At 38.6% G+C, this 25616-nt stretch overlaps 1 protein-coding gene across 2 annotated transcripts; it reads left to right on the top strand.

The window, feature by feature from the left end:
- The first annotated feature begins 4035 nt into the window (after window positions 1-4035).
- Window positions 4036-24977, top strand: LOC120761447 (mediator of RNA polymerase II transcription subunit 30). Of its 2 annotated transcripts, none has more exons than XM_040082693.2 (5): window positions 4036-4141; window positions 4635-4839; window positions 5686-5844; window positions 9108-9218; window positions 20209-24977. In XM_040082693.2, exons 2-5 carry the CDS (start codon window positions 4666-4668, stop codon window positions 20302-20304), a joined length of 540 nt encoding a protein of 179 aa, XP_039938627.1. In that variant the 5' UTR covers window positions 4036-4141; window positions 4635-4665; the 3' UTR covers window positions 20305-24977. The 2 variants fall into 2 exon arrangements, with proteins under 2 accessions (XP_039938627.1, XP_039938635.1); XM_040082701.2 differs by lacking the exon at window positions 4036-4141 and adding an exon at window positions 4285-4397.
- The last annotated feature ends 639 nt before the right edge of the window (window positions 24978-25616 follow it).

Below are 25616 nucleotides of genomic sequence, written 5' to 3'. Positions count from 1 at the left end.
CAGTCCTCCTCACCTAATCACAGCCATTAACTGTTGCCTCTGGTATATAAATACAATCTCTGCTGAATTAAACTCCACTGTTATAAATGAGAGGACCAAATTCGATAAATCAAAATTTGGAATTTTATTGAGAGACAAAATAACAGTCTCGGACAGCCACAATTAAAAGGACAGCGTCGAGCCCGGGGTCGGCGCCGGGTGAACAACGATAACACACTCTGCCAGTCTGTTATCCCCAAGTTCACATCTGGGGTTTGCAGCAGCCTCTTTTTATACACTGGATCGCGGAGAGAGGCCTGAGATGACGTGAGTCCTCCATCCGAGGCAGCTTCATTAAGCATGCAAGTTTCAGTTCTAAGAGTCTGAATAGATCAGCAGAGGAGGACAATGCTGTCGATGGTTGGTTCCAGGTGTGGTGTAGACATGCTAATTTTGGCTGGAGACCATCTAGATACGGATCTGAAACCATCATCGGGTCCTCCGGGCTATCATCTCTGTGTTCCGTTGCCCTTTGTTTCCTTTCAGCGATTCCTGGCAGTGACAGTCTTTTGTCCTCCTTTCTGGTAATTCCAATCAAGCTCTTTCCGTGTCCCTCCCAAACCTTTTCAGGCTAGGGATATTTTTGTATTCTGTTGAATCCCCTTCTTCCCAAGTTAACCCACAAAATGCTAAAACAAAACCTAACTTCTAACATGCTACTTTATACAGGACTTATAATCATACATTCAGTATTACAATTTATATTCTATTAACATGAAGTAACTTCAGAGCAGATGTTACATTCCTTTTTAACGATCTGTAGCCAAAGCATGTTTGTGTCTCTCTCCTGGTAGTTAATGCATGTTTGTGTCTCCCTCCTGGTAATTCTTAATCATGTTATGTCTCGTGTTTCCCCCTCCCTTGTCCTTTCAAGCGAGAGGAATTCCTGCACCCTCTTCTGAGTTGCTTAACTCTGAGTTAACTCAGAGTTTGTTGGATTAAAATAAAACCTTACATTTATTTAGATGATATTAAATTTTATCTATCAACACGAATTAACTTTAGGACATATATCACATCCACCTACCTTAAATGTTGGCCACATGCTAAAAAAGTTACGTGTCATGCTGTTACCTACCACAGCTTGGTAACAAGTGAAACTGTTTCTTGTTGGCAAAGGTTCTACAAAGTTCCATTACTTCTCCTGGAATGAACACATACAGACAGAATGGGACAGGGTGGAGAATGGAAGTCCTTCCGTGGTTAACACATTTCCCCTAAGCCCGTCACCCTCAGAGCAGTAACAAAACACTACTGCTTAAAGAATAGTGTGAGGAGACTTGTGAGGGAGTAAACTCTATTAGAGGAAAACAGATGATAATCCAGGAATTTCACCAGTTCTGTTTATTTTTAAACAGAATGATTCATACTGCCTTGTGAGTGAATCCATTGATTTAAAGAAAATTATTTGAACAAAAGCAACAATTATCTTCTTCCCTCACTTCTGAGGATTTTTACCCTCCTTACAGAGCACAGCAAAACCACCTTTGGAGTTGCTCAGGGTATATGAATGAGAACATCATAAATAACAAAAAAAAACCCCATAATCCATTATTACTGTGAAAATTATGACCACTGAAGTAGTTACTCTTTAAAGAGTCCTAACTTCAAATTTGGGTTAAAGTTGATTCGACTAGAATATTACATGCAGACACAGGCTCTTTGTTAGGTTTTTGGTAACTTTTCTACAACCCAACAACAAAGGCAGCAGAATTGTAAGACATTGGTTTGAACTGATGCCAAAGAAACTGAAATGGATATGAAAGATGATCTCTGATTTGGACACCTTCCAGATGAAAGCACTTGGCCCAAACTGAAGTCAGAGAGTGGTTGCTTAATAGATTGCTTTCAAAGGCAAATTCATCTTTATCTCTTTTGACCAGGAAAACATTCTTATCTAAAGAAGATTCCTTTGTCTGGGAATGAAATCCCAGATTCAGACAGTTCCACAGACTGGCAGTGAAGAATATTAGGCCTCCTAGCAACATTCTCCAGCACTCTTCATACACAGACTTGGCTCTGTATTTCAACTGCCTACTGTATATGGCAGCCCTGTACTGCAGGATACGACTCTGTGTGGAGAGTTTGGCAGCCCTGAACAGGAGGTGGTCTGAATCCCTCATTACTCTTAATGCCAACGGATTTGAGGCAGCAAGTTAAGCATTGTGAACAGAGCTCTTGGGCATGCAATCTGAATATGAAACCATTATCCTTTTTGCTCAATACTTGAACAGTTCTTGTATCATTTTCTAATGTACAGTGAAATGAGAAGTAAACATTTAAACAATCCTTTTGAAGGTCTCCAGAGGATGCTCTTTCCAAACATTGTCTAACTAGACACCATGGGATATTCTTTTCCTTTCTGAAAATATCCTCCTCTTATTTTTATAAACCATTTTTTCCTCTCTGCTTAAGAAACCATTTTGCTATCCTTTATGCTAAGATCTTTGCTAAAATATAGTTATTTCCAGTGCACATTGAGTAAGGCAGAGTTCTAGGGAGAACTTAGGCAGCAAAAAGCTCCAGTTTAGGACAGGGGGTCCTCTTTCCCCTCAGTAGTCTGCTTCTGAGGTAAAAAATGTTTTATATGAAGCAAAATGCCTCTAACAGCAAGTTTATATGGTTCTGTTCCTGAATGTTCCTTGACTGCTTTCTTCTTTCTTTAACAAAGGCTGTATACCACACATCAAACTTCCATTTTTACAACATTACAAATGCAAAACATTTCACATGAAAGATCATTTGTAACATCAATTTTAATACAGCACAACCACCTTTACTGTACTAAGAATTCATTAGAAGTTGAAGGTATATAAATGTCCCCTTCTGCATATTTAGATACTTACTGCCACAATCACTCAAATACAGAGTCCTAGATATTACGACAATTGGAAAAAAAAAAAAAAAAGAGAACCTTTGGTACTTACAGATTTTTGCGTATAAAGTTGGTGGTGGTGTTTTTTTGTTTGTTTGTTTGTTTGTTTGTTTGGCAGACAGTAAGCATTAGCTACTGTAGAAACAGCTCATATCTGTCAGGCTTCACAGAATTTGCCTGGTTTCTTTTTGAGGTTATTCCCTCTCCCTTACATAGGAGGGCTTGTCTATACTTCAAAAATGCCTCAATTTTATTAGCGTGGTACAAGCACTCAGAGCTATTTTATATCCATGCAAATACTGTGACTGTGACCTTGTGACCAAGAAAGACCAAGTGTTAAGGGTTTTCTGTAGTAAGAATAATATATCTATGCAGGAAGGAATAGCAGTACACCCATAAAACTATAAAATTAGCACAGGTTTTAAAGTGTATACTGTCAATACGCACTTATCCCACAAAACAGATATTGAGCCATTTATCACTGTGAGTGGGACTAGAGCATTTCTCCTACAAAGACAGGCTGAGAGAGTTGGAGCTATTCAGCCTAGAGCAGAGGAGACCTCATAGCAGCCTTCCAGTATGTGAAGGAGCCTGCAGGGAAGGTGGAGCAGGACTCTTCATCCTGAACTTTAGTGATAAGAAAGTGAATGGCTTCAGACTGAAAAAAACAGTAGGTTTAGGAGTTAGGAAGAAATCCTTTACTGTGAGGGTGATGGTACACTGGAATAGGTTGCCCCGGGAAGCTGGGGCTGCCCCATCCCTGCCAGTGTTCAAGGCCAGGCTGGATGAAGCTCTGAGCAACCTGGTCTAGCAGAAGGCGTTCCCGTCTGTGGCAGAGGGGCTGGAATTAAATGACCTTTAAAGTCACTGCCAACCCAAAGTTTCAATGATTCTATGATCTGACAGAGGGGTGGTGTGAATGTGTGAATATGCCCGGGGATTCTGACCAAACTTTTCAACCACAAGAGCCCGCATGTTGGCTGACCTGTCCGCAAATCCGCACTGGATTCATCAAGCCAGGAAAGCGACCGGCTTCCCGAGAGAGACGTGCAACGGAGAGCGGCGGTACAGGGGCGGCCCCAAGCCGGCGCGACAGAGCCCGGCCCCGCCCGCCGCTCCCGCCCCGCCGGCTGTGACGGCGCCGGGCGCCGGGAAGTGCTTCCGCCCGCGCGTGTCCGGGGGCACCGTGGGCCACCGGGAGTGCCCCGGGAGTGCGGCGGGGACACCGTGAGTGCGGCGGGGCCCGCGGGCTACGCGGGGCCGCTGCGTCCGGGGCGGCTGCAGCGCGGAGCGGGGCCGGGTCCGGGCGGGAGCGCGGGGTCCGGGGACGCTGCGGGGCCGGGGCACCGCTTCGCCCCGGGAGCGGGTGGATCAGCGGGGAGAGGAGTGGTCGCGCAGGTACCGGTCCCGGTGTCCAGGACTCCGATTCTGCCTGCTGGAGTTGGGCAGAAACCTCTGTCGTGCACCCCTTGGGACGGACCGGGTAAGGGGCGCGCCCAGTGACGCTCTGAGGGGAGGGAGGGGAGTGAGGAGTGCCCCCGTTTCCACCGCCCGGCAAAGCTGCGGTGGGTCAGGGAGCGGTGTCCGGAACAAGGGGTGCTGCGCTGGGCCGGCCTCATCTGTTGGACAGTTGGAGAAAAGGAGTGGGATAGCCACCCTGCAGAAGTTTGCTAGGATAGAGTCAAGTATTTAATCGTTTCATCATCACTTCTCCGTGCAGCTTGCCTGGTGTGACCGGTCAAGGCCAGGAGATGTCGACCCCCCCTCTGGCCGGGGCGGGGATGCCGCCGGGCGCTTTCTCCGGGACGCAGGCTCAGGCTGCCAGGGAGGTGAACACGGCTTCCCTCTGCCGCATCGGCCAGGAGACCGTGCAGGACATTGTGTTTCGAACCATGGAAATCTTCCAGTTGCTAAGGAACATGCAGGTGAGAAACAACTATTTATTTTTATACACTGAACTTGCCATGTCTTTATCACCGAATGACAGTGTATATAGACTCAGGAGAGGCCTTAGGATGTTTAGAAAACTCAAACTGCTCTGAAAAGGAGGATTGGTTGAAGAAGTGAGTAGTACTATTAATATATTTGCTTAGTCCTGTACATTAAGTGAAATTCAGAAATGCTGAATTGTCATTGCCCCCACAATAAAAAACTCTATGTTTAATTAACTGTGTTTCCTTTTATGTATAATGAAGCCTGTTCATATGTTGGTCATATTTCTCTGTTTATGTTAACATATGAGGAATAAATTTAGAGGAATTTTCATAGATCCTTTTCTGTAATATTTTCCCCCTAAAACTTGTTGTTGTTGTTGGGAAAAACAACATAATCCTTATTTGTGTGTACTTACTGAGAAAACATACAAACTTCTGTTGTGTTTTCTCTGAGGAGAGTACAAGATAAATAATCACTCCTACTCCTTCTGCATTTTCATGACTCTTGTGTCACTGAATTGAGTGACCTGGGGTTGAGATGCAAAAACTCAACCCCAGTCACAATGGTGTCATATTTAAGCATTGTGAAGACACTCACTGAAAAGTCAGAGGGATTGACAGTGACCAAAGTGTAGAATACGTGAGGGTGTTTAACAGCAGTGACTGAGCACATGAAATACATAATTTTGCTAGTAAAGAAAATAAAAATTTCAGTGATTGCTGTGGGAAAAGTGTGATTGTCTTATTTTAAAATATATAAAAACCTGTCTGATATCTTTATTTATTTCATGTGACAGAAACTTTACTGTAATATTTTTAATGTTTTGGTTCTCTAAGTTACCAAATGGTGTTACTTATCATACTGCAACATATCAAGACAGACTGGCAAAGCTGCAGGAACATCTCCGTCAGCTATCAATACTCTTCAGAAAACTGAGATTAGTCTACGATAAATGTAATGAAAACTGTGCTGGGCTCGATCCTGTTCCCATAGAAGTAAGTATCTTTATTTATGTATAAGTTGCAAATCAGAATAACCACTCTGGATAGCAAATCATTCATCTTCCTCACTCACAGGTGACTCATAACAAGTTATAATGATACTGTAATTATTCAGTGGACTGAATTCTGTTTAATAATTAGAGCTTGTTGAAAGATTGTGAACCTTAGTGTCTAGTTGTCTAGTGTCTAGTGTCATAAGTTGGACTTGGTCTCAGAGGTCTTTTCCAGCCTAATTGATTCTGTGATTCTGTGAAAGCAAACTTACTTTAAAATGTTAAGCTTTTTTCCTCTGGCTTCTTGGTACCTGCACCAGTTTGTTTCCCCTAGGAAAAAAAAAAAGAGGATCAGGACAAAATTTTTTTGAGAAGTGGGAAAAAACCTGCTTCAAGCTCTCACCTGTCAGCCTGGCTCCTGAGTAATAAGTATTATTTACTTTCTCTGGTCAATAGTCTGTGCCTCTCTGTAGTTCCCTCACTCAGCTATTCCTAACCTGCTGGCCAGTATGAACCAAACCTAAATGTGCAGTGCTGATAGAAAAGTTACAACATAAAACTTCCGGGGAGAAGGACTGGCCAGAGTTTTTCCTAATAATACTGCTGTGATGCATAAAATCTTAAATTTGTCATCTTCCTCCTAAGTTGTTTCTAATTTCTATATACTCTTAAACCCAGGGTTTTGTTACAATTTGAGTTGTTCCTGCTCAATATTAACTAGAACTTTGAAATTTTTTAATTACTGACCTGTAGATTCTGAGGCAACTTTATTAACAAACTTTTGATTGTCCATTGAATTTTAATCATATGGGCATTATATTTGAAGTGTGAGTCTCTTAACTGAATAGAAGTAAAGAAATTAAGAAGCCCATTCACTACAGTCCAATCTAGACTACTGTTTCAGTTAACAGTCACTGACTTTTGACAAGGTTTTCAGAGAAATGTATCTGGAAACCTGACAGCAAGCAAGGGAATAAGTTAATTTTCCCATTTAAGAAAATAAAACCTGTTGTCACAGTGTGTTGACTTGTGCGCAATAACCAAATACTTGTGTCTTCTTTAAAAGCTTTACATGTGTCTTATTTTCCCATATCAGTGGAATGATGTGGGGTTGGTAACTTTTCACTTTTTTTTCCTCTTATCAGGATGGAAAGGAATGTCCATGGAGAAAATAAGTAGTCACTTCAGTCTTTTTTAATGCAAGGTTTCACTCATAGCTTAGTTACAGCAGAGTTTTTTATTGATGGTTGGGATATTTTTTTTTACTCTTCTAGTCTTCTCTGAACTTAGTAGATGCCTGCCTCTTCATGTTTTTATTGGTTAGAGTGAATGACAGTGGCACAGCATTCCTCTTGGATCAGTTTTTTTAAATTCTTCTTCCAGTAGTTCAATAATAGTCTCAATTGTATTATTTGATGGCCAATATTCTAACCATGTCTTTACAGAATATCAACAAAACTTTTTTTTTTTTTTCCCACAAAGAAGACCATTCCTACTAGTATTGTTTATTCCATTATTATTGATATAAATGTTTTAATACTTTTTGTTAATGTGTACTAATATGTAACAGGTATTATTAACTTTCTGTTAAGTAACATAGCAAGTGAAGGAGATCTACCTACAAAGATTAAATTTCCTGCTTTTTCTGTGTATTAGGTACAGTCCTGCTTTTCTTTGTAGGTTTGTTTTTTGGGTTTTTTTCTATCACCTTTTCTGAAAGATAGGGAGGTTTTCTTCGAACATTTTCAAAGAAAATGTTCTCCTTTAGTGCTACTTTATTTTCCATTAGAAAGAGTTTTTTCCAAGAGCATATAACAGCCCCACAACTTCTTCTTTATGGTATGCAAATGTAGTAAGTGGTCAATATTTGGTACTTTTTCACAGCTGAGTTTAGTGTGGTAGCTTTTGTCCATTTTGCTAAGCTTAATAAGAATGGCTGCAAAAATTTTTGTATAGAAGAAAATGACATTTTTAGAGGGTTAAATCAAAGACTGCTGAAGGCCCTGAATGCTTTGTAATATTACACTCCAACCTAAGTAAGAAGTTAATATGCACCTGATGAGCAACTTGCCCCAAGGCTTTTAAACATGCGTCTTCTTGCTCACATTTCTCAATATTCGTCTTCCATTTGTCTGTAGTGTGTATGTAAATATGGATGTAGTTTTGCATAGTTCAGGACAGAAGAAACAATGGAGACTTCATGGATGTATTATCTTTTAAGAAAATGTTAGTAACTTGGGAGTGTTCTGACACAGAAGCAAGTATTTGTTTTGTATCTAGTATGTTTCTTTTTGATTAATTTTTTTTGGAAGGGAGCATTTAGTAGTATTCATTTAGAAATTCTGTATCAAGGAATTTTAGCATTGTCAAAGCTTGCAAAAAAAGACAGTGCACTATGGTCTTTTCCAGCCTAAACCAGACTATGATTCTGTGTGTCTGAGGAGATCATGGTCAGAAATACTTACAGAAAAACTCATTTTAGGTAACTGTGGACCTGGTCTTAAGAGTAGCCAAACAGAGGCTCATTAAAATAGCAAGTCATAACTAGAGTATTAACCAAATAGCTACATAAAGCCAGTCATATTTATCTTCAGTATATCAATGAAATGCTTTATCATAATGATAACTTCATGTTTGTGGTTTTATTTCTTAGTGTGGATAGTAAATTTTAAAATCCCAATCTGCAGAATTCAAAACTACAAGGATTATCTATGATAAACATCTTAAAATGGAAAGACTGGCTTCTGCCTGCAGTTACAAAATTTCTTTGGTCTAGGTTTGGTAATGTGTGGGATTGTGTTTTTTTGAAGCATGTTTTCCTGGAGAACCAGCTGAGGTCATCGCAAGGCCTTTAGGTTTGAGGTGGCAAACAGGCTCATCTCCACTTTCTCTTGGGCAGTTAGAACCTGTGGAGAAAATGGTAGTATCATATGTATTTCCTGGATTTGACTTTTTTCTTTTTTTTTTTTCCTTTCCTTTCCTTTCCTTTCCTTTCCTTTCCTTTCCTTTCCTTTCCTTTCCTTTCCTTTCCTTTCCTTTCCTTTCCTTTCCTTTCCTTTCCTTTCCTTTCCTTTCCTTTCCTTTCCTTTCCTTTCCTTTCCTTTCCTTTCCTTTCCTTTCCTTTCCTTTCCTTTCCTTTCCTTTCCTTTCCTTTCCTTTCCTTTCCTTTCCTTTCCTTTCCTTTCCTTTCCTTTCCTTTCCTTTCCTTTCCTTCTCTTTTTTTCTTTTTTTAATATCTAAAGCTGTTGTTTCTTGTCTTCATAGCAACTTATTCCATATGTTGAAGAAGATGGTTCCAAGCATGATGATCGTGGTGCTGCAAGTCAGCTTCGTTTTGCTAGTGAAGAGAGAAGGGAAATCATGGAAGTAAATAAGGTAACAAAGTTGAAATTAATCTGCATAAACTGAGAAATGTCATTTTCACATCACAAAGCCTAAATTTCTAGATTGTTGTACTAAATACAGAATGTGTGATGACCATCAAAACTGAAGATAGACACTAAATATTTCAGTATTGAACTTTTAGTTGAACAACTATTTTTTAGCTGTACCTCTGACAGTAGAGTTTAGGTTTCCTAACAATTTTAACTTGTGTTTTTTTAAAGCAGACATATATTCTCATGAATACAGTAGGATATGTTTAACTTACTAGATATTGACAGTACAAACTGACCTAAGATGCCCATTGAACTTATTTATCTTCAGAACTTATCTTAGGTGTTAAAATAATTGATATTGAACACCAGATGTGTAAATATTATTACAATTATGTGAGTTGGTAAAGAATTTTCAGGGCTACCTTCTGATTTTGACAGTTTGAGGCAGACTGTTCTTTTTGTAAAGAGGAGCATTTATTGAATCTTGCCACATATGGAAAAAAATGTATTATGAATTATAAATGTTAAATGAGTTAAAATGTTAAATTTTCAGTTTGAGTGGCATTGTGCAGCTGAGTACAATTACTGAAGAGAGATTCAAATCTAAAAACAATTATGCTGTAGTAAAAGCTAATGTAATATGGAGACCAAAAATACAGTTTTACCAGACCACAATTTTGAACATTGTTTCTTCAGTCTGTAAAGTACAAAGATAGCATTAAATAAATATCTCTATAGCTATAATATCTGCAAATGCTCAGTAAAAAGGAGTTATAATCTACAAAAATAACAAAATAAATAAGTAAACATTTTTTTTATTTATGGAATGAATAATTGATGGATTTTCGGCTTTTAAAATATTTCCTATGCTTTAATTTGTCTTCCACAATCACATATGTGTTGAATTTTTCATAACCCTTTTATTTAGAAAAATGCACATGTATTGTACAGGAGAAAATGAGGACTATGTGAATTTAGAGAAATGCAGTTGTCAGCTCTCCTGTTGTAATCTTTCTCTTCAGTACTGATGTAGCAGGGTTGTATATATTATATTGTATGTAATGTTGTACCGTGAATTTATGCACATTTATTTGCAATCTTTAAGTATTAATAAGCTTAACTGTCCATATTTGTGGTGGTTTTAATAGTTCTATGACATGGTTTTGCCCTTGTTGTTGTACTTTTTATGCTAATATGGTTTTAAACCTCCTTGCTGTGATCTTGTGAAAATAATTTCATACATTTTTATGAAGAGTTCTGAACTTTAAAAAGGTTGATGGTGTTACAGGACCATTGGTAGCAAACTTGTAATTAAGAATGCATTGAAATCTTCACTTAAATGTAGGCTGAAATCCTGTATTTATACTTAAATGCCTGGACCTAATTTCCAGATTTTCCACAGTAAATCTTCAAAAGATAGTTGAACTTTCTCTAGTATTCTTGTGAACAAATACTTAGTAACTGCAGCAGAAGAAAGTCAGACTTCTTGTTCTTTGAAAGTTCACTGATTTTTCTTTTGTCTCCCTCCAGTTGTAAAAGCACATCTACTACCATTTTCAAAGTTCAAATTTTAATACATTACAGACTATGTAGGAAATGCTGTAGAAAAGGAAGCACTTTTATGACTAGAAATATATATTCTTCTTTTGCCAAGAGAAATAATTAGAATCAGATAATTGGTCAAATTTCTAACACTGGCTGCTGGAGCCTCCTTGGGTTCAAGGAGAGCTTGCCCTGGTTCTTAGCTGGCATATCTGACAGCTCTTCAGTCCTCTCTAGTGTGTAATGTCCACCTCCAACTGAATTTGATTGATTCATTTTAGGAAAATTTCAGTAATAAAAAATCTTGATAAAAATACTGTGAGAGGGAAGCCAACATGATAGTTAAAGAAGCTTTCTATGTTCTCAGCCAAATCTTTTCTTCCTTCAGCTCCTTGTCCTTTTCTCACCTAATTCTTTTTGCTGTGATAGGCATTATTTTTTTTTCAGTCTTGCATGTTATAGGGACCAAAAAATCACTATTCCAATAACCCAAGACTTTGACACTATTGTGATATTTGAATTAGTTCTTAGACCTGCCATGGATCTCTTAATTTTGCCCTTCTTGCTGTGATATCCCAGCCAGTGTGATTTCTTTAGTGGCTCTGGATGTATGTCAAAGACACCAACTGCACCACCATGTGGACCACTGCCAAAACTAGTAGTAGCTCTTATAAACCTTGTGGATCATATATTCTCACACAAAACTGCCCTCATTCCATGAACCACTGACTTGAAAACCAGCAGCTTTGCTTTGCTACTGCAGGTGTCTGGGAAGGGATCATCCTCAGTGGAGGAGGAGAGGAGCATTCCTATACTCACCATCTCGTCCTTGGGGCAGCAGAACCTGTTGATGTATCAGAGTTCCTAAAAACTGCTGGAGCTTTTTGTGTTGGTTTACTGGGACATCTTTTGGTCTTATTTAGTTATTCTGCTATATTAGAGTTACCTTTTAGGTCAGAAAGTTTAATGTCCTGACCTTGGCTGTGAAAGTACTTGTCTGTTAATTTAAAATATAGATTAGTTTGCACGGCAATGGATTTCTGTCCTAGCAATTCAGTAATAATTAGCAACTGTAGATTTAAATAAAACCTATTAAGCTTTATAACACAAGGGAGTTTTGCCCACAATAAGAAGCTTGTACCATTATTACAAAACAAACCATTTCTTAGCACTGACTATCTCTATCTCTTGTCTTAAACAATTCTCTCCTGCAGTTCCCAAAAATGTAGCTTATTCTTTTTATTCGTGTATGCTTTCTGGGCTTGTAAATAAATTGTTGAGGTGGTTGACTTTTTTTTGGAAAAAAATTACTGTACCTGAATCAGTTTAGTATTTGAATTGGTCTTCTAGTCTTGACCCAGTTTTCATTGAAATTAATCTATTTGCAGCAAGTGGAAGATGTTACCAAGATTTCTTCTCTTCTGTTCTTGTTTTTTGAGTGTTTAATGTTCTATCTATTAATTTTTTTTCCTTTGAAGTATTGAATCATCAGTATTATTTTAGAGATGTCAGGCTCACCTTCAGTTTGTGTTCTTGTAGTACATTTGACTGGACTTGAAACAGAAATACCATATCAAAAATTGAGAATGATTTAATCTGTTTTGCCCTCCCATCAATGGTTTTCTTTACTGCTCACTTTTAGAAATGGAGCAAGTACAGCTTAGGTTTCATTCATGCTCTAGGTCTGGTTTGAATGAAACACTTAGGAAAACCCTCACATAATTAGTAGTGTAAGTACATTTGTGTGAAAACAAAGCAAAATAGTATTTGGAAGTTCCAGGTGGCTCTTTAAAAAACAATCATATTTGATATTCTTAACTACTGTTTGTTAAGTGTTTAACCGGGATCTGGCTAAGAGAGAAAAAGACAATTACATGACAGACTTTTAAGTTAAGCTGTAACAAGTTTAGCTCTGGGCCTTTTTTTGATAGCACAAACATTGTGCCTTGCAGCTGATGCTGTTTAGGACTATTCAAAAAACCTAAATTCCTTTTAAACTACCATTCACACTATTTGCATGTATTTTAATTGGTTTTGTACAGTCCTTTTACACCCAAAATATGAGTGTGCACCAAGAAAAGTTTTGGCAAGAGGGGAAGAATTTGTTACTTGGTCACCTTCTGGACAGATTAATCTGCACTGGAGACAATGCCATGATTTTTTGAGTACCCAAACTGACTCTCTGCAATGGTAGGATCAGAGGAATTTAGGCTCAGTGGGCGGTCTGGAGATTATCTGGTTCAGCCCCCAGCCCCAGACAGGGTCAGCCAGCAAAGTTCGATCCAGCTGCTCCAGCTCCTGTCCACGCTCCAGCATTTCAAATATCTGTAAGGACTGAAATTCTGTCTTTTCTGGGCCCTTCTTAAGGGTTAACTTTTACCGTGCAAATTTTCCTAATGTTACGTTGGAATTTTCTTTGTCATAACTTGTATATTCACTGCCCCTCATCCTTTTGCTGTGTATACTCAAGAAGAGTATAACTTTGTCTTTTCTGTGAGCTTCGTTAGGTGGCTGAAGACAGCACTGTGATCCTGCCCTGTGGCCTTCTCTGCTTGAGATTGTACAAATACAGCTTTAATCATTGCAGTGGCCTTCCACTAGGCATTATCCAGTATGATAGAACTTTGTATTGATCCCCAAATTGAGCAGTCATTCTCCAGAGCCAAATAGAAGAGAGCATGAGAGGTACTCACCTGACCTGAGAGGTACACTCTTTCTAATATAGGGCAGAGTGCAGTGTGTCTTGCATGCTGCAAAAAACATTTGCTGCTGACTCAGGTTAAACTCGTTAGAAAGTATCAAAAAGGACCTCTGATCCTTTTCTGCACATTTCATTTCTATTCAGTCAGCCCTCTGCCTGTGCTGTTGTATGAGTTTATTCTTTGTGCAGATGTAGGATGTTGCTTTAATTGAAGTTCCTGAGATAGGTGTTGGCCTGCCTTTCCCATCTATTGAGGTCCCTCTGAATCCAACATCCCACCACTGAGTATATTTTTCACTTTCCCCAGTTCGGCACTGTCCACCAATTTGATAACTTTGATATGGTGGTTAGGTCATTAAGTATGGATTAGTCATTAATGAGGATATTAAGAATATTCACCTTAGTATCAATACTGAGAAACTTCAAGAGTGACCGAGTCTTAATACTGATGATCCCATCATTTAGAATCCCGTAGTCCAGTTAGTTTTCCATCAACCCAGTAATTCACCTGTTCAAACCACATCTCTCCAATTTGCTCAAAGGCAAATTTGGATAGGTGTCAAAAGCCTGACTAATGAATGATTTTAGTTCATGAAAGTGAAGGAAATCTCCTGCTCACTTGCCACACAGCCAGTCATTTCTCAATAGAAGGCTATCATGTTGGTTGGGCACAAGGCGTCTTTAGGAAATCCAGTATGACTGTTCCCAGTCACCTTATCATTATGTGTCTGGATATGACTTGCACAAGGATTTGCTGGCTTTCTGGAGTCAGAAGTTAGGCTGAGTAGCCTGTAGTTTTCTGGATCCCCCTCCTTGTCTTTCTTGCAAATAAGTTGAAATGTTCCTTTTTCATCAGGAGCATATTCCCCCTTTCCAATAGAAAATTAGGTAGAGTGGTCTTGTTATGTCATAAACCAGCTTTCTCAGCATTGAGATGTGTTTTCCTTTTCAGTTTTGTATAAAATGTTGCACACAGAATTTTTCACATTGCGTCTTGTACCATATCACACTTACAAAGTTGAAAAAAATTAGGAAAAGGTGAGCATAATGCTGGCTGTAAAATCCCAGTTGTCCCCTTTTGTCTTCATATAGATGTATATTATATAACCTTTATTGCATTATCACACTGAGTTCCTCTTCTCCCCTTCCCGCTTTCAATTCTGGAAGAGTCCTTTGAACTATTCTGCTTTTGTGGCAGACTAGGCACTATTTAGATTGAATCAGTATTGTGGTAAATAAGATTATAAAAATCCTGGATTGTGTATTGCGTAACTGACATTAGACTATTGAGTAAGCAGGGAATTTGGGAATGAGAAGGAAGGATTTATTGTGTGTAGTGTGTAATTAACTAAGGCAGTTCTCAGGAGCTGAATTTTTTTTCTTTGCCACAAATTATCTGTGGTAGTTGTTCATTCTTCCCCTTATGGCTCGTGGTAGCTTTGAATATGTGGGAAGCTGTTAAAATACGAAGTCGAGAGATGAACATGAATCTGAAATGTCTTTGGACAAAGTTAGCAGCACTTCAGTTTTATCTGTAGCGTTCCTGTGTCTGAGTTTGCCATCTGTAGCTGAGGATCATAGATCTGTGAGATTTTCATATTAAGAATGGGGACGTAACACTGAGAAGTGTGGTGGAGAAGCACCTTGGGGAATGAGTAATTCCATTACAAGCTACAGAGCTTAGATGGTACTCAGTAAATAAGACCTCGGACCCCATTGTTGAATGATAAATACTTGGTATGAAGCAAACATCCATCTATTTGAATGAAGGTGCTTTTTCCTCTCAGAACAACAGATCAGTGGATAAATACAATCCTGTCTGGGTCAATAGGTGAAAAGTATTGAGCTTGCAGCAGGGAACAGGCTGTCACTGATCTTCTGTTTGTTTCAGGAACAGGTTACACATGCAGAAGGAGCAGTTTTCCTTTCAGCTGTCAGTTGAGGTGCAAGGCAGAAAATTCAGTCTCTCATTTATGCTGAGTGTAAAACAGTCATGCCTGTGGATGACATCAGGAAAAGCTGTAGATACTGGACAGTGAGTGTGTTAATGTTTAATTGCACAGCAGTTACTGTATTAGTGATGAATATTTTTTTATCCCTTTGGAAAAAAACTATATATCATTGATATCATATATCATATATCATTGTTATATGAATTTACTGTGATGGAAAATGAGTCTTGGTATCAGTTGAGCAGCCATAAGTTAAGACACCATTGACAGCTTTAAGAGAGTTTGAGCAAAGTGTTGACGGCACTTTTTCATCATATTTTTTCTAGCTATGTGCATATAACATAGGGTATATGCATATAACGTTGTAATAGTCTCTTGACTACAAAGGAAAAAAGAAAGGAGCAGGTTTTTCCACCTTCACACTTCAGAGATTTCATTATAAAGGATTAGTTTTTAAAAAGAACAGTATAAATGTCACCTTCCTATTGAAAACATCATGTTTTTGTAGAAATTTCTTGGGCTTGACTTACCTGGAAACACAGAGGCCACTGTCACTTTCATAAGGCTTTCAAGAGTCACTTCCCAAAGCATAATATGAGCACAAGAATATTCATGTTACTCCTTCTGACCTCTCTCAATGGTTAGAAGGAGTAATGTGAATATTGTGCCCAGCTCTGGACTCCTCAGCACAGGAAAGAAATGGACCTGTTGGAGTGGGCTCAGAGGAGGGCTACAAAAATTATCAGGGGAATGGAGCACTTCTCCTATGAGGAAAGGATGACAGTTGACGTTGTTCAGTCTGAAGGAGAGAAGACACCAGGAGGATCTTACAACAGCTTTCAGTACCTAAAGGGGGCTTGTAAAATGGATGGGAAGGGCTTATTGTGATAAGGCAAAGGGGAATGGCTTTGAACTAAAATAAGGCCAATTTAGGTTAAATATAAGGAGCACATTTTTTAGGCTGAGGGTAATAAAACATTTGTTCTGAGAGGTGATAGATGCCCCATCCCTGGGAACATTCACAGTGAGGCTGGACTGGGCTCTGAGCAACCTGGTTTAGTTGAAGATGTCCCTGCTCATTGGAGGGTGGGACTAGATGACCTTTAAAGGTCCCTTCTAACCAAACTTTTACATGATTCTGTACTCCTGGGAAAGAACATGATGCAAGTTCTCTGTAATAGGGTTTTAATCAACAAAGTAAATATGTATTTTTTTTAATTTTGCTAAGATTTATGGAAGTAAAGGTAGTATGGTTATTAATATTTAATGTTACATTGAGACACCTTCTGGCCTGTACTGTTGTAGATCTTGAATAGAGCAGGTAAAAACCATAGCTGGCACAGCATTCAGGAGAATGGTCTTCAATATAAGATTTTCAAGATGGAAACAGATCTTCACTTGTTTTTTCCTTAAGAAGAAGAAGAGTCTGTACAACTTAGGCAAGTACTGTTGACGTTTTTTCCAAGCACCACTTGGAATATGATCTTACTCTTCCACAGGTTTACATTATTTTCTTTGCCTGAAGAAGGGATTTCTAACAAATGGATTGAGTGCAGCATAATGATTCATAGTGATGTTTTAGTTTTAATATTTGAAGGATATATGAACTTAAAATGAGGAGAGAGACAAGAGCACTGTGCAAAGGAAGGTTCTGATACATCTCTGATTGTAAGTTGTGAATTGGTCTAACAGCACTGATTTCTAATGAAATGCAAGTGAAGCAAAAATGGCTTCTAGTAAAAAATTTATTTTAGTCAAAGTTGAAGTTACTGTGTCCTACTGAATTCAAACCTGTATGAAACATGGCAGGTTCCTTATAGCATCTTTTCCTCCTTTCTATTTTCTGGATGTATGTTATGGCTCTCCCACTTCATTTCATTTATGTGGGTTTTGTGCTTCAGTAAATGTTTTCATTAATGACCTACCTGACCTAAGCCAACTAAGGACTCATTGGTTACTGGAAGGTGCAGTCTTTGCCAACTCCATCACAATGGCCATAATACTTGCAAGGTCAGTCAGAATGGGTCTCCTTGAAAATTAATATCACAAAAGAAGACCCCCTCTGGTAGGTTTTCAGTCAGATCACTTTTATGACAGAGAGGGACTAGCAGAAACAGGCCTGACAGATGTAACTTGAATTTAGGTCTCTTAAACTCATTATAAACTGCCTCATTGAATTTCCCTGTGCTATCTTAAAAGATAAAATCAGAAGCTGTAGCATGTATGTAGGATGAAGTACTTTTTCTTGTTTCATACAACATCTTGTTAATCCTGAGAAGCAGTCTAGAGTTCAACTAAGTCATTTCAACAGAAGGAGGAAAGAGTGGGAGAAGACTTGCAAGCAATCTGTTCAAATGAAAATCTGTCACTGCTGCAGAAGCTGCTTAAAGATTTTGCCCATTTCCCAAGAAGGCCATTTCACCTATCTTTTCAAGGTTAGACTTGAGTTGAGATGTTCTTACTGGCTCAGCAAAGTCTTAAGCAGAGGCCAGCACTTCCAGTGGTGCAGAACATATTAATTATGTAGTACTTTGTGGTGTAGACCACTGCCTGTCAAAGATCAGTAACAAAGATCACTATATGCATTTCAATTAGGAGACTGTGCTCTCTGAAGTGGATTTTTTTCTTCTCTTTTTATTCTTTCAACAGCCTAGCAACCCATGGATGGTGCTTCGTCTTAGATGTTTTTTCTGGCTCCAGAAAAAGTAGAAGAACTAAGAAATTAGCTCTTCAGTAAACACGAGGATCTAAAATTATCTTCAGATAAATAAACAAATTTATACTTCTTGTCCTTACAGATGCTTTGAAAACAAATGAAACCCAGTCTGAAGGTTCCCCTGTCTAGCATTAAGTAAAGATCAAATAATTTACAGTGTAATAATACTTTCACAAGAAAGGAAAACAGAGAGTGAGTCTTTTGGGCATAACTTACACAAAGTTCCTGTGAGTAACAGTATTTAACAGTACAGTTAGACTTTGATGGAGAGAGAAAACAGTCTGCTTCTCAGAGGTCAATGGTTCTTATTTCTGTCTGTGGCTTTAATTACCATCACCAACTGTTCAGCCTTCATTTCTATTGATGAAGGTTTTGAAATACCTTGAAATGGTGTCGTCTCAGTATGAGGGAGTTACAGCTTGTGTTGAACTAGTAATTTTGATGTAACAGTCACTGATTTCTCTAGGACTGAGAGGGGCAAACAGAATTATGTTTAACAATACCACAAGTATGAACATGCTTGTTTATTTCATCCCTCTTGTGCTTTCTCAAGCATCAAGATCTTGCATTTATGACCTTTGGTAGGAAGACCCTTGCAGTTCTGTCATTTCAGTGCTGTGGTAACTACATGCTTCTTAGCTTTCTCTCTTGTCTTTAGTTTGGAGCTGAATCTCTGCTGTATCTTGTGAAGTCTTGGATCAGCAGATGGGAAGGAAAGAATCATTAGATAAATTATTTACCTTTAAAACACTTTTTAGCCTGTCAAATGCTTGGTTAGGAATTCCATGTTAGTTTACATGAACTATCCTGCATGTGTTTCTGTGTCATTTATAGGAGTCTAGATCTGAGTGTTGTCTCTTCCCACAAAAGTGTATTCAGGAGTATTTCCCTTACAATGTTCCCTATGTAATCTAAGCCTATTACCATCTTACTTCGGACTGTTTTTACAGGTCCAAAGTGAATAGGCTTCCTTTTTTTTTTCTCTGGACTTCTTTCCCATCTGACCACCTAGCAATTTAAAAATATTGTTGTGTTGACTGCATCAAAATTCTGGAGACTGATTCCCAGGATGTTGCTTTGTTTTCTCACTGTTCAAGTAAGTTCAGTTGTATTACTGATTTGAGTCATGTTTTTAATGTATCGCCTTTTGTATCATGCAAATAACAAAGTTACATCCAACCTAAAATGTTCTGTTCTGTTTTGGTGGAAGCAAGCCTTTCCTGTGCTTTCACTTTACCTGGAACTCCAGACTTCCCTAATGAATAAGTAGTTTGATCTCAAATGTTGGAAGGCTGACATCTTATCAAATCAGAATGAAATGAAGAACAAACTGTGTACTGTTAACAACAACCTAACTTATCAACAGCTTTGATTTGAGCAGGAAAATGAATAAATGAGATTGTGTGATGTATTGATGCCCTGATCTTTCTTCTGTAGAGACATCATTTTTAAGTTTTGGTTATGCAGCCAAATAAAAGCTAGTTTTCTGTTCTCCTGTTCCTCCAAATGCTTCTGCAGTTTGCAAAAACAAATATATAATTTTAAAGAATTCAGCAGGCTTGAGAAAACCTTTTCCAAGACAGGAATCTTAACGCATCACAGTTGACCGAGATCACAGAAGGGCTGCAAAAGCTTGATTTGTTTCACCTATACCTTGTGCTTTGTTCAAATTTATATTGTTAATGCCTCATTTTTCTCTAATTTATAAAACTCATATTCACATATATTTACCTGCTCCCCATATTCTTTCTTCCATCTTAGGACACTCTCTTTTCGACTTTTTAAAGTGAGGACTGATCCCTGCAAGCCTCCAGCTTTTGAAGGTGTCAGGTGTTTTGATAAAAGGCTGCTGTGAAATGAACCAGCATTCCCCCTCTAGCAATGGTCCTTAACTTTTGAGGCTTTCTTGTATTTTTAGAATGTGCTTTAAAGGGGATGTATTATCCCACTAATAGTGCTCACTAACAACTGAGAAAAAGATTCATATAGCATTTCATAGCACTGTAACTTTTGTTGAATTTTTGAGTGTGCTATTTGAACTGATCACAAAAAAACTTCTAATAAACTCTTCCCACAGAAACTGAAACAGAAAAATCAGCAGCTGAAGCAGATCATGGATCAGTTACGAAATCTTATTTGGGACATAAATGCCATGTTGGCAATGAGGAACTGAACAAGGAAAATCAAACTTTGTAACCGAAGAAGATACAAATCTGTTTGGATATACTTCACTTCCTTCTAAGAAGTAACGTGTTTTTCCACCATTATATTGCAGAAATGTTTGAAAAGTCTTCAAGATTAAAATGTTGAGTCATTTTCTAGTAATGTAAATGGTGTTGCGTTCATTTTTATAGAAAATTCATCCTATAAGTTTTACCTGTGTGATTCTGTTGTACAGCCTCAGTAATTTACAGTAGTAGTTTGGATTGCTATGCAGATTGGGGGTTTTATAAATAGTTTCTGGATTTTCTTTATAATACAATAAAAAATTATAAAAACATATGTTTATATGCCATTCTGCAGTGTAAATAGCCTTATGGAGAGGAAAAATTGCAAGACAGAAAAGTTGCTTCAGTAAGCTAGAGGGCTGAAATCAGCAATCAGATACTGCAATTCAATCTGCAGTATTTTATATATTATCTGCAGTGCAGAGCAGAGCAGGACAAACCCCTCCCTTGCCTGGCTGGTTTCCCCCCCACGACAGGGTTGGCCCTCCTGGCTGCCAGGGCTCTGCTGGCTCATGTTCAATTTGCCACTGACCAGGACCCCCAGGTCCTTTTCCACAGTGTTTCTCTCCAGCCTCTCATTCCCTAGTCTACACACACAGCCAGGGCTGCCCCATCCCAGCTGCAGAATCCAGCACTTGCCCTTGTTAAACTTCACACTGTTGGTGATTGCCCAGCCCTTTAATTTATGGAGGTCTCTCTGCAGGGCCTTTCTGACCCCGAGGGAGTCGACAGTTCCTCCCAATTCAGTCAAATCAACAAACTTACATGGTTTTCCTTCCAATCCTATATTGAAGAGCACAGGGCCAAGGATGGAGCCCTGCAGAACCCCACTAGTGACAGTCGCCAGTCTGATGTGCCTCATTCACTGTAACACTTTGTGCCCAATCTGTCAGCCAGTTGCTTACCTGTCATGTAACTCAGTTATCCGGCTGTGCTGGGCATTTTGTGAAAGAAGAGAGAAGGCTTCTGTGAGAGACAGTACCCAAAAGCTTTGCTGGAGTCCAGAAAGATTACATCTGCTTTCAGCTTTCCTAGATCAGCTAGGTGGGTTTCCCTGTTGTAGAAGGAAATCCGGTTCAGCATGCTGGACTTCCCCCTCATGAAGCTGCGCTGGCTCTGAACAACTGTGACTGGTGTTGTATTTCTGTAGCATTTAGTATGGTTGGAATACTTTGGTTTTGTGTACCAGAATGCACTGAATAAAGACCTCATTAATCTTTTCTCTATGATTATCAGTCCTAGTAAACTTTGGAGTATATGAGCAGTTAATTATTTTTAGTTAATTGTAAACCTTCATCTTTCATTGTTCTAACTTTGTTACTCCTCACAATTTTTGTTTGCCCTGAAAATAATCTTGAAAATTGTTATCCACAGATGCTGCCAGTGTACTATGTGTCTCTCCAGATGAAAAAATATATAAAACAGCTGCAGTATAAATCCAGAGGGCACTTTACTCTTAGTATTTGTCAGGTTGAAAACTAACCATCCTCACGATTTACTTCTTGTGTATCACTTTTAGCTCTAATTCCATGCCCAGTCAGACTCCATAGTAGTTTTTTGTGAAAGACAGAACCTCCTGAAGCATCCAGTTAAATGGTATCCTTTTAAAAGCTACCTTTTTTCAGTATGATGGTTTGATACTGAATGCTTAGTGATTTGAGATTCATGGATTTTGAAATGCTATGCTGATTTTCATAGAGTTGTAGGATGGTTTGTGTTGGAAGGGACCCTGAAGACCGTCTTGTTCCAGTGCCTCTGCCACAGACAGGATTGCTCAAAGCCCTCTCTAGCCTCACCTTGAACACTGCCTTGGATGGGACATCCGCAGCTTTGCTTGGCAACCTGTTCCAGTGTCTCACCACCCTCACAGGTGTTTTGTTGTTCTATCAGTCTCTTTAATTCTGTTTTTTAATAATTTCAACCCATTTGTCTACTCCTTGAGGTAAAAATCATTGGTAACAGATCCGATCACACCTGGTTAACAATATGTGACTTTTCCATGAAAATAGGTACAATTTGGTTGTCTTTTGTTTCTGTTTTTAAAGGTTGTAAATATTTACAGATGAATGGATGTCCAATCTTATAGTTTAAAACAAAGTGTTAGAAAATGTTGATTTTGGTTAGTTTACCCGGTGGTGAAAGTGGTCTGTATGTATGACAATACCTAGATGGGAGTAGGTGTCAGAACACCTTACAAATAAAATCTCTCTCTTTTCTCCCATGTCGCAAATGCAGTAAATATCTTAGTCTGTGGCAAAGGCCTAAGCAGAAATATTTGTTCCCTGTTTAGATTCACCACTATGGCAGATTTGCTGGTCAGAAATAATGGTTTTTTCTGCAGCTCTGAGAGTCATAACTATTCCGTATGCAAAGCTTTTGAAAAAGAGATGACTGCAAGTAGAGATTTTACTTTGTTGTTGGTTTAAAATGCAAATGCATTTTTCTCTTTGCAAGCTGTAGTGGCAGCTTTCTGTTTAGTGCATGCTTAAGCATGCAAGCAGCCTAGAAGTATTTGAAGTGGATTTTGAAATGGCACCATCGTCTTAATTATGAGTGTTAAATTCTCTGTTTGGCATATTTTTGTTCTATTTTTAGAACAGTTATGAGAAATGGAACTGGACTGTACTGCTCATATAGCATCTAGGTCTTTTTACTTAATGTGTTTAAAGTTTGGTGACTTTTTTATTATGCACAAACAGTACAGAAGTAACCTAAAATGTGACTAAGAATGCAGCTATTGCAAGTAGATGTCTGGGTGATAAAATATTCAGCTTTCTCTGTGCAGCTGCTAGCAGTAGCCAAGGCCTGTACTACAGTTTTTCATCTGGGAGAGAGGAGAAACACTTCAAACCACAACCAGAATAGATGGGCAGTAGCTAAATTGCAAAGTGCAGAAATAGACAGAATTGTAAATTATCACAGTAAATGCAGTCAAAGCAGGACTGTGCAAGGTGTTGGACCAAAACCATACACTTTGACTTACACAAATGAAAAGCAAGGGTAGTAAACATAATTCAAATGCTATCGGATCTGTGAATAAGTATAAGATTTGGCCAAAAAGATGACGGTTTTAAGAAAAGTGGCAATTCCTCAGCTGTGAAACACTTGAATGAATTACTGGGCACCAACATGTGTTGAAATTTAATATTTTATTAATGCTAACTGAACTTTAACTGCTGGTTAATGAAGTGGCACCAGATGAAGTCTTTACAAATACCAGTAAAGCAATACAAACACAGATGTTTCAGTGTTTGGTTTATGTATCATTGACTATTATGTCATTATATATATCACTGAAATTATCTTCATGCTTCTGGCGTTCCCCTGCTTTCCTCACCAGGCTGGTGGCTCTCAGAATTGCTGCCTGCAACAGTGCTGGACTTGCTGTCCCTCCTGAACACACAGAGCTCTGACTGGCTCTGGAAATGCCTCCACTTTGAGCATCGTTTTCATGTGACTGGTAATAAGTATAGCTGCTTACTAATGGTTGGACTCAATGAACATAAAAGTCTTTTCCAACTTAAATTATTATATGATTCTGTGGCTATTTTTATGCTTTTGATAAGGCAGAAGCTGAATAAACATGCTGACACTTCTAAAAGAAAATACCAGGACATAGGATCATTATATTTTTGGAATATAAAATATTTGAGGGGTTTGGATTTCTTGGGGCTTTGTTTTGCCCAGATAGGGCTTGGGAGATAGAGCTATGATGTAGAAACTTTAAAGCATATTTGTGGGAATGGTCCTAGTTAACACACACTCTAAAAATACAACCATTAATCCAACACCTTTGTAGACAAAATAACGGATATTGAATGTGAGTTCAGTGTCACAGCACAGAAGATGCCTGCTAGGCAGTATCCAAAGGTCCAAGGTTTTTCTTAGAAGAAGACAAAAGTTCATAGCAGATCTATGCCTTGCTCAGGAGAGGTGCAAGGAGCTTAGCTTTCCTCGTCTCCATAGAGGCAGCAAGACCAAATCCATGACCGTTCTTGTCCCACAAAGAAAAACACTGCTCTAATTGTAGTATTTCTTTCTGATGGAGAAGAAAAACTTGTGCACAAATGCTACTCAAATTAATTACTAAAGAATGGATTTAGAGGGAGGAGAATAAGGGTTCTGGTCATTGGAACCAAGATTTCATCAGTGTGCAGGATGGCTGTGCAAGCCAAAAACACTTCAGCTGAAGGGTAGCTGACTACTGCTGTGGAAAACAGTAAGCTCCAGATGTAGGTTTAAAGAACTGAACTTGGAAAAAAAAAAAAACTTTTGAAAAAATATGCAATGACACCCAAAGACACTATGAGTCAGCTGGGGTTGACAGAGGATGGATTAGTTTAATTGCTCCATGCTAGCAGAGGAAATGGGGGATTATAAAGGAACTTAAAAATACATCAGTGCAAAAATATTTGGGGAAGGAAGTGAGTAGTTTTCTCATTCTTCTTATGTTGTAGTAATGAAGACTGATGTGGTAGAGCATCAAGGCTTTAAAAGGGAAGGGGATTTTCCTGACTTGGAAGGTTATTCCATATGTGAAAGGAACAAGCTGACTGATATGTATTGCAGTATATTAATTAAAGTGACAGAAAATATGTACTAATGCCAGCTTTTATTTAATAAAATGTAATGGATAAATGGAATGTAAGAGCTAAGTAAATACAATATAGTGAAACTTTTGTTAAGTCTAACTTCTGTGTAAATTTTAAGGGGGTTTTTTTGTTGGGGTTTTTTTGGGGGGGGGTTTTTTAGTTTTTTCCCCCCTCCTATTGCATAAGGGACATATTCTGGCATCTGTTACAACACTACAGAACAAATAACACTATGAAGAATCATTTGCAACAGTGTTTGTATTGATTGAATTTAGTCAGAAGCAGAATCTGCATTTTCTAGCACTCCTCACCAGATTAGGCTGCTGAAGACCATCAGTTTGAGGTAAATAAGCAGGGGTAAGTTTCCATGTGTCTCCTTAACTCTGGGAGCATTGCTGCTCATTGAATGCCTCTGTGTTAAACTTGCAAGCTGTCTGGTTGCTTGCACATGTTCTCAGCAGCTGATGATATCTGATAATCACTGCTGAAGCTGTAGAAATTATGATTTTTCTGCCTAAATCCTGTAAGAGACCTGATGTGCTTAGACCCTCCTTGGGCCCTCGCTTTCAGCTGACAGCACCTACTAAAAGCTGCAGAGCAATGTTCCAGAATGGAGTTGAAATAGAGTGGATGAATGGAATTAATTACATACATGTCTGTGCTAA

The sequence above is a fragment of the Hirundo rustica genome, chromosome 1, assembly GCF_015227805.2.
Source record: "Hirundo rustica isolate bHirRus1 chromosome 1, bHirRus1.pri.v3, whole genome shotgun sequence".
Taxonomy (NCBI): Eukaryota; Metazoa; Chordata; class Aves; order Passeriformes; family Hirundinidae; genus Hirundo; species Hirundo rustica.
This window is presented reverse-complemented; position numbering and strand designations above follow the sequence as displayed.